This window comes from Xenopus tropicalis, chromosome 1 (genome assembly GCF_000004195.4).
Source record: "Xenopus tropicalis strain Nigerian chromosome 1, UCB_Xtro_10.0, whole genome shotgun sequence".
Taxonomy (NCBI): Eukaryota; Metazoa; Chordata; class Amphibia; order Anura; family Pipidae; genus Xenopus; species Xenopus tropicalis.
The window spans coordinates 66359368-66377599 of record NC_030677.2 but is presented as its reverse complement, the minus strand read 5'-3'; the positions used below and the strand labels follow the sequence as shown (position 1 = coordinate 66377599).

Here is an 18232-nt window from a genome sequence, read left to right as displayed (position 1 = left end):
ATTTCCCCTTTACACCCTCCCCTCTTTCCCAAACCCCAGTCCCACTAACAGAATTACTGGATGTGCTATGAATGAGATGAAAGAACTTTGTAGCGTTATAGGTGTATGATATATATATAGGACTATGGCCATGTTATAGATGTTAAACAGATCCCTTGCCAAGCAGGAGGTGGTCTGGCGAGGTGAAGGTGGTAGCATATGCTGTGGCAATGGCTCGCCATAAAAATTCCAGCTTTAGCTTTTAGTATAGCTTTAACTTTAGCTTTTAGTATAATAGTTTGAAACACCTGTCCTGCTACTTTCCACCTGACATATCCCTGCTTGCTCCATCTGACCATATTTCTGCCAGCTATGTCTCACCAACACCACCTGCACTTTAGAACTTTGATCAGTATTTAACCTGCAAATATAAGTAAACCTCTATTGAGCTTTATATCCCTGGACAGTGGCTTATTTATATTTGCATTGCTTATGCTAAGTTTTTAAAGCTTTGCACGTGGTTTCACAAACCCAAATCTGATCGAGTGGCCATGTCCTTGGCCCACCCATTCCCTACCCTATGCCCAATGGTATAAGGGGTAATTTGACAATAAAGGCTTGCATAGATGTTGCCCTGTTTCTGAAGTATGAGATTCGAGACCTTGACTCTCTTTCTATCTCCCCATATATGTCAGGTTAGGGTAAAGGGGGTTAAGCATTTGATCCACCGCATTTAGATGGTGTCTTAGAATTCTTATGCAAACCACTTCAAATTGCCCCTGATCCCTTAGGCTTACCAAGGACATGGTCCCCCGGTCAGTTGGGGCAACTGCGCAAATCTTTTTAATATCGGCATAATTGAACTACTTTTTTTTTTTTATAAATACTTTTGGTGGTGGTAAGGCCAGTGATAGCAGAGACGGACCAAATAAAGTCTGATGAAACAGGCAGTGATATTGCTAGATGGAACAGGTAGGAGGGAATTGTAGGTGTTAGTAAGGCCGTGCAGGCAGTGGTCATGTTTGTTGGAACATGTCATGGTATAGTCTAAAGTAGCAGGCAGTAGTATAGTGAAATTTTGTAGCCAAGAGGCAGATCTCCTTATTCACTGTTTAATAGATGTTATTTCAGTGTCTGTTTAGATGTATTGTCTATGGCTAAGGCAGTGGTTTACAGAGATAAAATAGGCATTGGTTTGGCCAAAAGTATTAGGTAGCCAGTGTTAAAGCAGCTGTAATAGATGTTGGTAGAGCTGTAAAAATGGGTAGTTGTAAATATTAACAGCATTTGTAATAAGGCACAATAGAGCAAGTGTTAATACACCCACATGAAGCAGGAACCTAAAGCAGGTGTTAGTGCGGATTGATGGAGTGGGTGGTATGATTCAGGTAAAAACAGACCCCGTTCCAGATAAAGCAGGAGGTGGTATGGCCAGATGAATTGGTGGTGGTAGCACAACAAATGGTGTGGCACAGGAATACAATAACAATAACAGCTCCAGCTGCATTATGGTGGCTTTCAACATCTGGCCTGCTACCTGCCACTTCCCACATCTCTGCTTGCTTCATTTGCCCAGGCATCTACCCACCCGCACCTAAGAACTTTGATCAATTATTAATCTATAAATATAAATAAACCAATGCTTGAGGACCTTTTGATTCCTCTACAATGGGTTACTTATAGTTGTACTGTTTGTGATAATATTTGAAAACTTTTTACAAACCCAATTCTACTTGAGAGGCCATGTCCTTGGCCCACCCATTCCCTGCCCTGTGCTCAACGGTATAAGGGGTAATTTTACGATAAAGGTTTGCATAAGTGTGAAGAGTTTTAGGTACTTGACTCCCTTTCCCTACCTCCCCATATGCAGTTAGGTTTGGGGAAAAAGTGTGGAGAACCTGATCCACCCCATTTAGATGGATTCTTATGCAAACCACTTAAAATTGCCCCGATCCCGTAAGCTTACCAAGGACATGGCCCCTCGCGAGAAGTAGGGACAAATTTACAAATTTTTAAATTGCAACAGCAAAAGTAGTACTTTGTTAAAATACTTAGGTGGTGCTATCTGTGGTGGTAAGGCCAGTGATTGTAGAGCCAAGTGGAGCAGGTAGAGTCTGATGAAACAGGCAGTGATATTGCTAGATGGAACAGGTTGGAGGAGATTGTAGACACAAGTGGAATAGGTGTTAGTAAGGGCCAGATGACAGCGGCCCAGGCAGTTGGAACAGATGTCAATATTCATTTGGGAGACTAGGCAGTAGGAGGTGTTAAATTTGTGATGGACAGCAGGACAATAAAAAAGGTGGTATGGGCAGATATATAAGCAGCTAGTCCATTTGATGCATGACTTACAGGTACCGGGTAGAAATGTTAAAGGAATGGCCACCTAAACAAGTTGACGTAGGGTGTCAATGGCAGCAGCACAAAATTGCTCACTCCTGCCAGCTGGGATTCAGATATGTAAAGCATTCGAGAATGCAGTCATCTGAATCCAAAGCGGTGTTGCCATTCAGGAATGGCAGGTCGGCACTTGTAAATTCATTGTGATCCTGAAAAACAAAAATAAATCGTCAGTTCAGTTGCTATATGGAATAAATTGCAGGCAGAAACTACTTCATGTAAATATTACCAATTAATCACAAGTCTATTCTGCTCTATTTGTGGTATCCATTGTTTGGCAATGTACAACATTCCAAAAAACTAATATGTGTGTGCCCTTGGGGCAATGGCAAACTAGTTTTTAGTAGCCCGAAAAACGTGACACCAAAGCAGTGATATCACAGCTTGTTAGCTAGTAGTAGGCAACGTTGTAAGAAAGGAGGGCTGAGGAAGATACAAAGGGTAGTGGTCTCCACAGAGTGAGAACGGGATGGTATTTATGCAAGCCTGAACTCCAAACAATAATAGTAATAGTTTTGGAGAAGCTGGGGAAACAGGGGAGGGAAAATAAAGAAAAAGAAACTTTTTATGAATGTCTTTAGACAAACCTAATGTCGACCCTGCTTCTTACACCTACTTTCTAAGGCTGCATCCTGATATATAAATGTACTTTAATAACGTGCCCTACCGCTGCATACATTTGTGTAACAGTTTCTGAACCTACTTGTCTGATACAAATATATAATATATAACAGTGCTGAGGAACAGCTTATAAAGTCCAAACAGAAAGGAATAGTACAGTCCACAACCATTAACTTACATCTTCAAATCTAATTGGTGGTGAAATCCTTTGCCTTTCCACGTCCTCCCAATTAATTTTCCTATACAGTTGGTGTTCCCTTATATTTCCATTCATCCCAAGACGTTTGTGTGGTCTTTTCTTCAGGAGCTAAGAAACAAAAGAATAGTTGTTTACATAGCATTTAACTCTACTCAACAGCAGTTGTAAAAATAGGGAGGACTTCACTAAACCTACTGGCAGTGAACAGTTGCCCAGTTATTATAGCAGTTCCCAAACTACTAGCCGAAATTCTCGTGCGTGGTTTAGTTTTTAAAATGTGTTGATCTTTGAGTCTCGGATCTATTATCAAAAGCAAATTATCCAGAAAGCTCCTAAATATCTGAAAACCATAAAAATGTCTCTCTTTTTTGGCTGATTTACAGTAGAGACAATAAGTATTGAACATGTCAACATTTTTCTCACTAACTATATTTCTAATGGGGCTATTGACATGAAATTTACACCAGATGCCAGTAAAAACCCAAGTAATCCACACGTATAGTATCTCTACTCTAAGGAGTTATTTATCACGCTGTGTAAAAAGTGGAGTAAAACATTATCGGTGATGTTGCTCATAGCAGCCAATCGGATGCTTTGGTTTTCTAACTGTTGAAATCTAATTGCTGATCACCGGTAATGATTCGCTCCACTTTTTACACAGCATGATGATAAATATACTACTTTGCTAAAGAGAAAAGAGCACTAATACTGTATACAGTGGAGTAGGTACTAAGGATTAGGTTTATCCATCCACACCGTTGTCTCAGACACACAAGATGGAGCTGCTCATCTTATTTACATCTCTATTTATTTGGTGGCATCTGTTACAGGGGTGACAAATTAACTGCGCAATTAAAAAGTCTGTACTAGAAAATATGCTCCAAAGATGGGCACACACCACAGATAGGGATTGGTCAACGGCCAATGAAAACCCAATTGTCTGTGCCAATTCTTTTGATAACCAAGTTTTTTTTAACATTCTATTATCATCATTTATTTACTGTATATAGCATCAGCAAGTTATGTCTACTGGAGTTCTGCCCAAGTTGATAATTGCAGTACCCCAATGGTGAGTGACCCCTGAGAGCCCAGCACCCAGAAACGCCTTGCAGTTTGTGTAGCCAACAGATTAACTGCTCAAACCCACCTTCTGCAGGAGATCTTGCAATGTTGTGCTCATCCCCTCAGGAAACACCGGCTTCTCAGTGAGGATGGAACTTCTCACATCCTGTTGGTGGTAGTCGTCATGAAAAGGGGATTTTCCTGTGGCCATTTCGCTCACTATTATCCCTAATGACCACCAGTCTACTGCCGCGTTGTACTTCTTGTTACCTAGCAGCTGATATAAAGAAAATATATTACCAAATGCCAAAATCAAGTTTACAGCATCTTCACTCATTCAGTAAAGACAAAGGAGAACAAGTTATTGGTAATTTTCTGGCACTTCAGTACTGTCACTAGAAAGCTAATGCTCACTTTTTGTTCTCTCTTGATGTTGGATAACCTATATATTTATTGCACCAGGATTCTGGCTTTAAATGTTGAAGCTAAAGCATATTTGTATTTTCCATTTGGCCATTTACTCTTTCACCAATCCCATGTTTGGCTTTAAATATATTGAGCAGTTTCCTACCTCTGGGGCCATGTACCAGCATGTTCCAGTTTTCCCACGGATGGTCTTGTGGCCAAAAACGCCTTCTGCTGCGATGCCAAAATCAGCGATTTTCATGTGTCCGTCGCTGGTAAGCAGGATGTTGTCTGGCTTAAGATCTCTGCAAGAGAAGGATAGTAAGTAATTTTGTGGCTATAAGTAAATGAAAAACTGTAGCCCTTATATTATAGTGTTATAATAGCTCTTTAGCTCCCTCTACTCACTCTCTAACTGCTCATCATCCTAGTTTATAACTTCTTAACTACCTTATTCTCACTTCAAATCACCTCATGCAGTCATTCTTTCTTGACCTTTTAGTGTTCTTCCAGTCCATAACTGTACCACTTAAGCACTGCTTTCCTTGCTTAATATCAACTGATTCCCATTTCCTAACCTAATTGCTCAGTACCCCCACCTCACTCCATATACTCTCTCATTGTGCCTTTTTCTTCCCAGCCAACCATTCCTCTAGACCTTGGTGTCTATTAGCCTCACCTCTGGTGGGGAAAACAATTTGGCCCTGATAGGTACCCTTTAACTAGCAGGTTGAGTTAATGAATTCTCAGCCAAGCCTCTGTGGTACTGATTTTTATTGCAATATTCTGTATTTGAGTTATGCATGTTGCCCTTACACCTTCTGTCATACTCTCATCCAGCCCATGGCTTATACTGGTTTCTGAAACTACAGAAATTATTATACTATGTTAATAGCATGACTTAAAGCTTTGTCTTAAGTTTTAAGTGCTAAGTATTATTTAGCTGCAGTGGACCTACAATTAAATAATTAAAATAAACTTAGCAAATGTGTAAGGAAAAAGGAAAAGCGGACAGAAAAACACTTTACTTTTTTTAAAAATGTAGGTTCCTTTATAAACAGAACACTAAGAGAGCATCTTGCTACTGAGCTGTATCCGTACACAATCTGATTTATATACGGTACAGCTGATTTAAAGATAGTGGTACACCATGAATTTTCTCTGCTGGCAGTAAAGTACTATCACCATGTGTGTCTAGTTGCTACCATAAATGTTATCTACCTCTCACTGCACTCTCACTGAATGGGGTGGATTTTAGCCAGAAATTGTCAGAATGCTACACACATTTCTGCATTATTACCTTAAGTATTAACTGAATAATATATTAAATATGCAGAACAAAAAAACTTTCTACTTACCGATGGATGATACCTAGAGAATGGAGATGCTGAACACCACAAATTAGTTCTGCAGAGTAAAAGCTGGAAAAAAAGAACAAACAGATATTAATAGCTGCGCTGAATTCTTAATAGTTTCCTTTTTCCAAAATGTTAATTTTACACTACAAAATGAAAATTGTGGGTGCCCATGTGCCTCTCCCAGCCTGGCGCTCATCAATACATGGATGCGGCCAGTAAATTATTTAGGGGGGGTAGCACAGATCAGAGTTCCATTATAGAGCTCAAATACCCGTGTCTGTGGTACAAAATGCAGGGCAGAATGCAAATGTCAAAAAACATGGCAGTTTGCGCCTGTTACTTTGCACCCTATCCTGCCCTTTGTAAATGAGGCCCAGAGTCATATAAATATTTCACAACCACAATCAGTAAGTCCATTGAAACATAATATATTCTCATGCATGTGCCACTTATATTGCCCTTTAATTTTCCACAGCCAAAGCCAATTTACCACAGACAAAAATACATATTTGGTGCAACCCTATAAGGCTTACATTCTGTATACCTTAATCCATTTATCTGATGCCTTTCACTTTCACATTGGTTTATACCAGTAATGTCAATTCTTTTCAATGTTGTCAAAAGTACAGAGCTACTTACATGACATGTCTTTTTTTCAGATGGTGCTTGATGCCCAGCAGATTGCTGAGGCTGCCTCCGCCCGCATACTCCATGACCAGAAAGGCATATTGCTGAGTGCAGAGACAAAAGGGAAGAGAGTGAAACACAGGAACAAGAAACCCCAAACTATTGCATGTAATACAGGCATGTCCCTCAGAAAAACTAGATACAGAAAGAACAAGTATGTTGTGTAATACTCTTACATGGCTTTTGTTGCTCATATCATGGCATTTAGCTGAGCTTTGGGGATAGGCAACTAGTAAACCAAACGGTATGGCAGCATTGGAAGTAACTTACTTTGGTCTGAAAGGCTGCAAGGCCACGGCACAAGAATGGACTGCCGCAAGCAACCTTCAGGATTCTGGCCTCCTTCTCTATCGTTTTCTTCTCCTCGTCCTTAGGTGTCTTCCTGATGACTTTTACAGCCACGTGTTCTTTCTTCGTGGGGATGGAAGCCAAAAACACCTGAAAAGTCAAAAAAGAATAATGTGCATCTTCCAAAGGGCTAATTGATTAAAGGTTCTGTGCACTTTAACATGCATGCAAGTTGATAAATAGTGGGCACAGAATAATGAAGAATGGACATCATGGCACCACAAGAGGCAGCACTGGAGTGGATGGTTATTAAATTTGCTTTAGTTGCACCTTGAAGCTGCTGTGGGCTTTTAATGGGCCTTATGCACAAGGTGCAAAGCCACACAAGACAACTAATGACATGTATTTAGAAAGCACCAACATACTTGGTAGTGCTGTACAGTACTTATAGATTGCCTCTCATTGCACCCTGGTGCCACTTTTCATCTCTATAGCAAATGATCCCAGTGAACCCCACTGTAGAAGAATTTCCATTATCTCCTATTTGTACTGGGCCAAGGATCTTTTTTACCCAAGGTAGGGATAGATATATAACCCCACATTAACCCACCATAATATTTGCCATGTTTGGAACAATTAGAGGTTGATAGAGACCAGTTAATACAGAAGCATAAGGAGAAAAAAGCTAACCCGATGAGCTGCTCATATATTTTGCTGCTGTTCATACCAAAATAGACTTAGGAGTATATTTATTATACTGTGTAAAATGTGGAGTAAAACATTACTGGTGATGTTGCTCATTGCAGCCAGTCAGATGCTTTGCTTTTTTAACCTTGAGCAACATCACCAGTAATGCTTCATTTCACTTATTACCCCTTATTGTTTGAAACTGTGCTTACCTTACTTTTTTTTTTTTTTTTTAAAAACTTGCCCTTTATGCAATGTCCTTTGTCACCTACCCATAGTTCCATACCTAGCCCTGCCCCCCATTTCGATTAGTAGAGTTTTTGTGTCTGTACATGTAATATTTACAACATAAAATTTTTCAGTTATTAAACTACAAGTTAACATCCACAAGCCCCAATTCCATGTCATACTTCCAACGTCTTCTGTTTTATTGTAGATAATATACAGGTCCCTTTCTATTGAGCACATCACTCACCTTGCCAAATGTGCCTCGGCCAAGAATCGAGTGGAACTCATAGTTGGTAATAATGTGTTCCGGTAGACGCTCAGCTTGAATGGGCTGTCTCTCCTGGCTTCTTCTTTCTTCTGGGAGAAAAGGAATCTTATTAACAGCACATTCAGCAAATAACCACCAGTACCACAAGCAACTGAAATGTAAAGTCTCGTTCTATGGTTGGATTACTTGGCCAGTTTTTCTACACTCTTATTTAAACAGTTTATTGTTTGAAGATGCTCTTATGGCTTGTTTGCTAAACCAATTTTATAATAATTTTTTTTTTTTACCTGTCTGAAATTTGTTACAGTGAGGTCACAGAAATTTATGGCACAGCATAACCCCAGCATTTTATGCCAAAAATAAAAGACAGAGTGGCCCCAGAAATAAATGATTACATGCCCCCTAGCCTTTCATGATTCAGAATGGCCCCCAGCATTGTGTGACATGTCATGGCCCTTGAAACATCTAACATATTGCAGATCATGGCCCTCTAGCATTCTGATACAGCATAGCCCCTCTGCTCCATCCTATGACAGCTGATGCAGGAGCAAAGCTCAGCTACTGAAATAAGTTTAGTGCTGGTGTAGAAATAAAGAAGTAGAGTGGCATCCTTACCCACTTTTAGCCCTGGTCACACCTTTTAGCAAATAGTCAGTACTATTTGGTTATATAGGTCAAAGTCGATCAGCAATTTATTTAATTATGTATATTCAGTACTATACAAACTAAAAAACTAGTAAATAAGGTCAAACCGGTAAGTTAATGCACTCAGTACTGGTCTTGTGTTATGAAACCTAAATAGTTAAATCTAAATAATAATAAACATTTGCTTTCTGGCTGAGTACCGGTTCTTTCCTGGCTGTCCAGAAGTTTCATCTTCTTCCTCTTCATCTCTTCTTCTGTAGTTGTCTCTTGTTGTCTTCTTCTCTTCTTGGAGACAGACTCCATGTTTGGGGTGGAAAATATGCTTAAAAGCACTTTCCTCCACCTGGAATACCTGCAGAAAAAAATGCTTTTGTTGGGGGATCCCAAAAAAGCGCTCTCGAACTCTCCGAAAATCCAAATCGCACCGAAATCTCTCTCAAATCGCACGAGCAAAGAAAAGCACTGAGTCTCTCATAAGAAGCTCAACCGCTCTGAAATGACCAGTATTGGTAGGGCCCAACTGTCACTTTGCCAGTCACAGCTTTCTGTGTGTATAACAAGGCTGCCATGACATCACAGCAGCCCAGACCAAAATCAGTAGTAGATATAAATTATGTGATATGGTTTTGAATTTAAGGATCTAAAGCTTTCCTATGCAAGAAATGCAAAATAGTTCTTTTCCTAATGCACTGTATTCTGCAACATAGAGATCTCAGCATTAGCATTGCTGAATCAGGTCATTTGTCATTAAACTGTCATATAATATACCCAATAACAAGACAAATATATGTGTAACAATACAAAAATCTTGTGTATTTGTTCATATAAAAGTCACATTTTAAAGGGCACTTTTTTTTTTAAGCAGCACCTGCTTTTTAAATTCAATATTTGCTTCAGGACAATTTCAAAAATAATGTCCTACGCCCAATCCTGTTATAATCCTTCTCTGCATTAACTGCATTAGCAGCAAAACAGAGCAAACTAGGAGAAACATTATAGAGCTGCCCCATTATTCCTTCTATCCAAGCTTGGTTCCTGATTAATAAATGTGTGTTTTTGTGGCATCAGAGTTGTCTTTGAGGCAAACAGCAGGGGAGCACGCAGTATAGCTGCATATGCCACAAGCTGTATATGAGCAAGGGAATTATGGGACATGCACATAGTGGATGGGGACCCTATGTAAAGACACTGGGAAGGTAGATTTGGACAGTAAAAAATAAAACACAATTAAAAGGATGACTGTGTAGTGTTCATGGTTATGATAGTACTGCATTAGTCGGCCTGAAACCCATGGGACCTGCAGGTCTGGGCCAGAAATTTGTCCCCATAGGCCCACGTAGATTGTAAGCTCTACGGGGCAGGAACCTCCTTCCGACTGTGTCTCATACCACATGGCACTTATTACCTGTGCATTTATATATATTTATTTATTATATCACTTGTCCTCCCTGTGTGTAATTTTGTATTTTGTAAGATTGTACAGCGCTGCATACCTTTGTGGTGCTTTATAAATAAAGTTATACATACATACATACATAGGCATGTCACAAGTGGGTGGCAGGTCAGTCCCTACCAATCCGTGAAATCCCAGGCCCACTAGTGATCTGCCCCCACTGATAGCAGATATATAATCAGTGCGCAGCAAGGCCGGTCGGATTAGGAAGGACCCATGCATCACTAAAGTCTACCTTTTTTATCCAGGGATGTATTTAGATCCAGTGCCACCCTAGGTACCGGACTAAACTGCACTCCCAGCATGTGGAAGTGTTATAACAATACCCTTACAGATATGTAAATGCTGCATCATTTTTGCAACATATGTCTTCACATATCTCAAGCTGTCATAGAACAGAGGTTTATACTGGGCCTGCTCACAACACAATGTTCTATTTTCCATCTGTATGTTCATGTACAACACAATAATGTAACATTGTGTGCTTACAAGCCCAAAAGCAGATATGTTAGTCTGTTCAACTTTTCAAAACTTTTATTTTTTGACATTTTATTTTCAGGGTGGGACAGAGGCTTCAAGTACACGGATTTCTCAGAATAAAAATCAATGTTCATACTTATAATGTTCCTTAACGAGAACATTCCTGTATTTATACCCCAGTTTACTTTAAATGAACCCAGCCAGTACTGGGTGAACCACACCAAACTAGTAGTGGGGGATGCCCTTAAGGCCTATATACGAGGTGAATATATGTCTCATATCAAACAAACTCCCAATACAACTCTGAAATTGGCACTCCAATATATAAACATACAGTATATACTCACTTTCTAGGTCTGAAAATTAAAAAAGTTAACTATTTTTGGTAGCATAGCCGCTACCACAATTGCCAGGTGTGCGACAGTGCTACCTAAACCCATGTCCAACCCCAATCTGCCTCGCTACCAGAAAGGGCCCTCCCCCTGATAAGGGTACCCTCAGCCCTGACTAGGGCGGCCCCTGGTTTTCTGAAGGGCTGTCCAGGTCAAAACTGTCTGCCCAGTTTTCCAAATTAGGAAAATCAGGCAGGACTCCCTGAGATGCCATAGCACCACTCCATAATGTCACCAGCCTGCCCCGGGTGATATCATTGCCCCGCCCAAAGTAAGGAGCCAGGAATGATGGCAACCCTAGCCCTGACCCCCTCAAATAAAGACGCTAACAACACAGCTGGTATTGGGAAACTTTATTCAATATCTCAGAGTAAATGCATACATCCTTTATGTTTAGAATTTCTTTTCTGTTATTATAACATGTTCCATTGCTAGACGTGCAACTATATATATATGTATATTTATATATATATATATATATATAAAAGTTTATAAGTTCAAGCAGGTGTATAAACAATAGATGCCTGGGTGCAGTCCTCACGAGCGTAGATGATCAAACAAAAATGGGGCGCTTCACACAGGACTTATAACAAAATCTTGTGATTTATTAGGTGTATAACAAAAAACTTGCCGTTTCGGCCAGTCCTGCAGCCTTTCTCAAAGTTAACAAACAGGCAACGAAACCAAACTTAAATACTCAGTGTGGCGGGAAAACACAGGCTGTGACGTGACTACATGACGTTTCCCATAAGTGATATACACAAAAATACAAATGCAACGGTTGGGGAAAAAAGAAAAATATCAATCAAGTATTAAGCATAGTAGCAGAATGTTTCAATTACGTTATAAAAGTTGAAATAATGTAAGCAATAAATAAACTCTAACTATCGCTTCCTTGTGTCTTCATTCATTTAGTTGAGCGCGAGTTTAGATAAATAATAAAGCCCGTTGAACAACAATTAATTCCATTTGTTATTGTAATTCATGCCACATAGCATGAAATAAGTGGATAAGAATTACAATAACAAATATTATATACCATGTTCAGTGTTTGTGAGTTTAGAAAGTTCCACTACTATATGTAGTATCTATAGAAGCATATCTGTGTTCATAGCTGTTGGCATATCAATTAGAAAATACATTGCATCTTTTTTACTGGTTAATTTTAACCTTTAAACCCAAGGTGTACTTTCAGAAACAAAGCTGGTTCTATAGCACTGGTACATTCCAGCACAATTACTGGTGGAAATGCCTCTGCCAACACTTTTGAAAGGAACCTAAATACTAAAGTAAAAACTCAACTTTGCGCCTAGCAATCCATAGCAACCAAGCAGTGGTTTGCCTTTAAGTAGGTAGATAGAGATAGTATATGCTACATGCAGATTTGTTACCTTGGGTAGAAAGACCTGGTGCAAACTGTGTGAAATGTAATTACATTACTTATTTACATTATACCAGGTATTTGTTGCCATAAGGTTTAGGGCTCTGGCACACGGGGAGATTAGTCGCCCCATGACAAAACTCCCTGTTCGCGGGTGAATAATCTCCCCGAGTTGCCATCACCTGCCATCCCACCGGCGAAAGTGTAAGTAGCCTGTGGGATGGCACACGCAGCGGCGTGATCTCGGCAAATCACCAAAGTTGCCTCGCGAGGCTTTTTCGGCGATTTGCCGAAATCTCGCTGCCGCGTGTGCCATCCCGCCGGTGAAAGACACTTTCGCCGGTGGGATGGCAACTCGGGTAGATTAGTCGCCCGCGAATAGGGAGTTTTGTTGCGGGCGACTAATCTCCCCGTGTGCTCTCAGAGCCCTTAGGGTGGATTAGTATTATCTTATCAAATAAAACGTCATCCTACAATGTAAAACCATAATTAGTGTGAGGTGCATAACCCACACAAATGGATATTGGAGACAGATACTTGCAGCCAAGTCCCAGCATGAGAGGAACATGCCTATGCCGCTATCAAACGAAGAACAGAGATCTTTTGGTATAATAAGCACATTAAAAGAGTTTCAATCAAAAAAATCAATATAAGTTGAAAAGCTAAGAATGTAAGGACAGACTTTGTGACACTTTCCTGCTCTGTAATGTCAGAGCACTTTTAAAATGATATCCTTCCTGCACATACAAGTTGGCCTGATTTTGAGCTGGCACTTGCCACCAGTAGAGTTCTGGCCATTATGTTAGACATTTGCTCACTCCAGCCTTTACAGATTACATTTTTGCCTAACTAAAAGGCAACCTTTATCTATTTTGCGCAATCTCGTTATTTTGCCCATTTTCATTTTAACACTGAACTGCTCCTTTAAAACTGCATCTCAAAAGGCCTGTGTATAAGAACCTTCAAGATCGCTAAGCATCTGCATTCAGTAATGTCTAGAGCCTTTGTAGCTATGTGATTTCTCTAAGTATTGAAGGGAATAAGAGTTAAACAGGATGCTGTGAACGTCTTGACTGAAGTCTGTTTGCGTAGTGCATGTGCGATTGCTGACAGGACCTTAGAGATGGGCTGAAGAGCAGCCTGTGGCTTCATTGTTGTTAGTGGCTGTTCTGCTCCAGGAACTCTGCAAGAATTAAACAGGCAGTGACATGAATAACAGCCTCCAATATGAAAATGAAAACGCCTAAATGGAAAGATAAAGTATACAAATAATAATATCTGTTCTTAAAGGAGAAGGAAAGGCATTTTGGTATTTTACTGCCAATAGATTAGCCACAATAGTGCCACCTAGAACACTATATTTATTCTGCAGAAAGCTTTACCATACCTAAGTAAATAGCCCTAGAAGCCCCCTCTGTTTGTTTAAAATAGCAACTGCCATTTTAGTTTGATCTGACTTCACTTCCCTGCCTGCACACTGCTCCTGGAACAGCTTTAAGCTAAGATTACACACTTGTGCCGTGCCCTGAAGAATTTTTCTGAGAGAAGGAAGTCTGACACAGAAGGTCATGTATACAGAATAATGGGAAACAAATGTGGTGTTTCTTTTTACAGAGTGCTCAGAGTAGCAGTTCTGTAAGTGTTTATGGATGTATTTACATATACCTTTCTGATACAACATAGTTTTCATCTTTCCTTCTCCTTTAATATGAATCTGGGTTTTGGACTTAGCTAAGCATACTACCTGTTAAAACAAATGTAAATAGACCAATTATGGATAGACTTGGAACATCACTGTCTACATCATTCTAAGCGTTACTACTGAGATTGAGCCAGGGCGTAACTATAGAGGAAGCAGACCCCACTGTCACACTAGGGGGCCTGCACCGTAGGGACTGCTTCCCTTATTGTTGTATATAAATCCCAACTTCCAGCCAGCTCTCATGTAGAAAAGCGAGTGAGGATTTATATGCAAGTGAGTAGGGAATGCCTTCGGGCAGGGGGAAGGGTGCTGTGTTCAGATGAAAAGAAATCTTGAAATATTCACATAGAAAAGCATGAGGAATTCATGATTTCTGAAGACAGGTTGTAATATGAATGTGCTTTCAGTTTGTATACACCCAACTGGTATATACTGGCCATTCTATTGAAAAAGGCCAAACCTTAAGGGTAAGAACCCACGGAGTGAGTTATTTGCCCACAATAGATCTCAGGCGAGTAACCGCTCCGAAAAGGCTTTCCACCGGCAACAATAGAAGTCACCAGTGGAAAGCCCTTTGCATCATTTAGTTTTCCAAAGTCGCACAAAGTTGCCCGCAGGAGAAAACTTCTTATCCTAATATTAGTAGAAAGCATTATAAACTAGGGTTGTTTGACGAGGCTCCTAGACTCGGTGTTGTTGGCTGAAATGCCACATGGGCAAAAGGGAGACATGACAGCAGAGCCAAATTCTCAGACTTATTGCGAGACTATTTTTATATTTCTACCAATCAGTTTGTATATATCACCCAGCTTCCCGCACTTATCTATAAATTGCCCGTTCTCTGCAAAGCTCTATTCCCTCTCTTCCTCTTCTGTTCCACTTCAATCCTGCCTTCTCTACAACTGAGATTCTAGCTACAGTATCTTTATAAGAGCATTCTGTCACAGTGGCACCATCCTATCTGATACCCATTGCAAGCAGACGTCCTGTTCTGCTTTATGGCTGAGATTCTAGCTATCTGTATAACAGAGCTTTCTGCCATTGATGCCTTAAAAAGGGGCTTGGATGATTTCTTGATCAAGCATAATATCCAAGGCTATTGGGCTCTTCAGATCTACAGCTAGTCAGTATATATATATATATATATATATATATATAGATATACAGACTACCGCACACATAGGGACTTTGTGAAAAACAAAAAAGATTTAAAGATCCGACGTTTCGAGCACCAAACTGTGCTCTTCCTCAGGGACAAACCAGAGCCTTTCTAGGCCGGAGCCGAAACGTTGATCAGATGGCAATTTTGGAATAAAAATCAAGTTTTTAAGCTAAGGCCCTGGAGTGCGCTTATTAGTTGATGAATATGTGAGATTTCCCAAGCTGCACCCGGGCATAACTGTATAGTGATTCAAGGTGAAATCTGGAGTGCGGATCGTTTTGTGGATATATATATATATATGTGTGTGTGTATATAGTATATATGAGTGTATCGATAGGCCTGTATAAGTATGTGTATATGTATGTATATATGTCCACTGGGATTCATTTGAAGGGAATTTCTTTTCAATATTTATTATAGATGTACAACATAAAATTACAATTCCTTTTTGGTCCTTTGAATCCAAAGTGGATATAGCAGATCAGGGGTGTCAAACTCAATCACATAAGGGGGCCGAAATCTAAAACACAGGCTAAGCCGCGGGCCAAATTTTTTATTAATATACTTAGTAAGATACTAAGGGGTATATTTATCAAAATGTGTAAAAAGTGGACTAAGACATTACCAGTGTTGTTGCTCATAGCAGCCAATAGATACTTTGCTAATGTTGAAATCTGATTACTGATTGGATGCCTTGGGTAACATTACTGGTAATGCTTCGCTCCACTTTTTACACAGCATGATAAATATACCCCTTAGTCTTTTTTTACTATGTGAGGAAAATGGAAATTGATCAGGCTGGATGGTCAGACACACTCACCAAGGGCCACATAAAACAGCCAGGTGGGCCGGATTTGGCCCCCGGGCCTTGTGTTTGACATATATGTAGTAGATGGTAAGCTGGGGAGCACTAAATTGTTATCTGTATATCCAGTTGGGGGAGTTACCAGCTAATGTAGGCTACTCATGATCAGAGAGTTGTAGTTCTGCCTCATTAGGTATAAGAAATGCTAGTAGGCAGTGGATATACCAGTATCTCTGAGTGTAAGTGATTTATAAAAACCATATGTGGAACAAGACCATACCATTGGCTTATGTATTCATTTGGGCTGTAACTTTAAACAGAGTGTATTAACTGCTGATTTGGGCGTGCCATCTCTGAGATGTATTTTTTCCTTACACAATTTCATCATAATTGTATATTTACCAGCTTACCTTAGCTTATTGGGCAGAAGCAGAATATTAATTATATGTCAGAATAGCAGCTAATATAAGCTGGACAGAGAGTTGTAGTTCTGCCTCATTCAGGAATCTGGTGAACATGATAGGAGCTAGTATGTGCTGAATTAGGTACCATACAACATTATATTAACAATCAGGGGAATGAAATGGATCCTTGAACGTTTCCCTTCTATTTTTCATGATGACATTATTTTAGTTAGGGGGCCATTTACGAACAGATTTTTTTTAAAAAAATTGCAGAAAAATAAAAAATGCTAAAAATTAAAATTTGAATGGAACAATTCGCCAACTAAAACCTGCCAAGATCATGTAGAAGTCAATGACGGACATCCCTTCCGTTCCCTGCAGGATCCTTCTTTTGCTTCCAAACCTTAGGTTTCTGATTTCTGACGTTTATTCCGTGTGACAATTCAAAAAAGTAGAGGTTTCGGTGCATCAAAAAACTACAGTTTCACCACTTTTCTGCAACTGTTCCCACACAATTGTTCAAGTTCGGACCTTTAAGTAAGCAGCAGACATTAGTGGAAATGAATTTATTTCAATATTTAAAAAGGGAAAAATTTGAGCAATGTTTAGTGTTTAGTAAATATGCCCCTAAAAGTCAGAAGACATCTCCTGAGAGGTATTTAGCACGGTTTCACCCTAAACTATTTGGCAGCAGAAGGATGTTGGTAGCACAGCAGTGACCGGCACCTGCTTGTACTCTGAACACTCTCCCGGGCAAAGCCCCTTTCTATCGTTCCCTATAGGTCCGTGAGGCAGTCAGTAAAAGCCAACTGACCAATAGGAAGAGTGGGCTTGGCAGGCAGGCCGGGCACAGTGATACATGTACAGCCGGTCAGGGAATGATCTGCTTCTGAAGTGACCCTGCCGGCTCATTCACACCTGGAATAGTGGAAGGGCTAGCTTCACTACTCACGTACCAATCTTTTTTTTTTTATTGAACCCGCAGTGTAATTGCCTGTAATAGAAGCTTTTGTATCCCTACATGTTGCGCTGGTGTGGGGGCACCCATGGGCGCCCTGTGGATCTCAGCGCTAGATAAAGCGAGCTGGTTGTTGCAAACAGGGTCGGACTGGTCCCAGCCTCTCTGCCGCCAGCCCACAAGGCGCACCCTCTAACTTCCATAATTACCAACTCACTCCCGACTGCAGCTACCGCTAATGCTACTTTCCCTTTAAGAGGAGAACCGTACGTCTTAAGGAGCCTGCGCGATGACGTCACCCGGCATGCTTTACGTGGGAGAACCAGAGGGAGAGTGAGGTGCGTGAGGGAGGGTGCGGTCCTCAGATTGTAGTTCTGTCTGCTCTGTGTAAGCGGAATCGCAGGAGTTACTGCTGCCTGGAGCTTTAATAAAACCCACTGAGTTCTTGATTCGACAGGTTCGACAATCGCTCTGCTGTTCTGGTGAGCTATAGAGGAACGAACTTGGGGAGGGAAGGGGGGATTGGAGGGATAACCAGCAGGCGAACTCTTGGTGGGGGGCGGAGTGTGGAAGAACAAGGAACAAACTTTTCTGGGTATGGGGGGGAGTCTGGTTGGAGGTAACAGCCAGTGAAATAGTGGATGGTGGTGGGGTGTTAAAGATCATGG

General features: G+C 40.5%; 2 protein-coding genes, 1 long non-coding RNA gene and 1 pseudogene across 8 annotated transcripts in view; 3 read left to right on the top strand and 1 right to left on the bottom strand.

Annotated features, from left to right (window-relative positions):
* Window positions 1–18232, top strand: part of LOC116410957 — a 46984-nt pseudogene that overhangs the window by 21147 nt on the left and 7605 nt on the right.
* LOC116410955 (protein kinase C theta type-like) lies at window positions 2216–6926 on the bottom strand. Its single transcript, XM_031902665.1, has 6 exons — window positions 6664–6926; window positions 6025–6087; window positions 4833–4971; window positions 4347–4538; window positions 3179–3307; window positions 2216–2528 (listed from the first exon to the last, which is right to left on the bottom strand). Exons 1-6 carry the CDS (start codon window positions 6903–6905, stop codon window positions 2412–2414), a joined length of 882 nt encoding a protein of 293 aa, XP_031758525.1. The 5' UTR covers window positions 6906–6926; the 3' UTR covers window positions 2216–2411.
* Window positions 4890–9023, top strand: LOC116410960. Its single transcript, XR_004222789.1, has 2 exons — window positions 4890–4987; window positions 6684–9023. It is a non-coding gene; the product is annotated as an uncharacterized LOC116410960 (long non-coding RNA).
* The window catches only part of LOC101734304 (transmembrane protein KIAA1109-like), a 126344-nt gene continuing 125534 nt past the window's right edge, over window positions 17423–18232 (top strand). For 4 of the 6 annotated variants that reach the window (XM_031902604.1, XM_031902633.1, XM_031902630.1 and 1 more), the window contains exon 1: window positions 17909–18046. The gene's annotated coding sequence lies outside the window, so the exon portion shown is untranslated. The other 2 variants (XM_031902606.1, XM_031902609.1) reach the window with 2 other exon arrangements.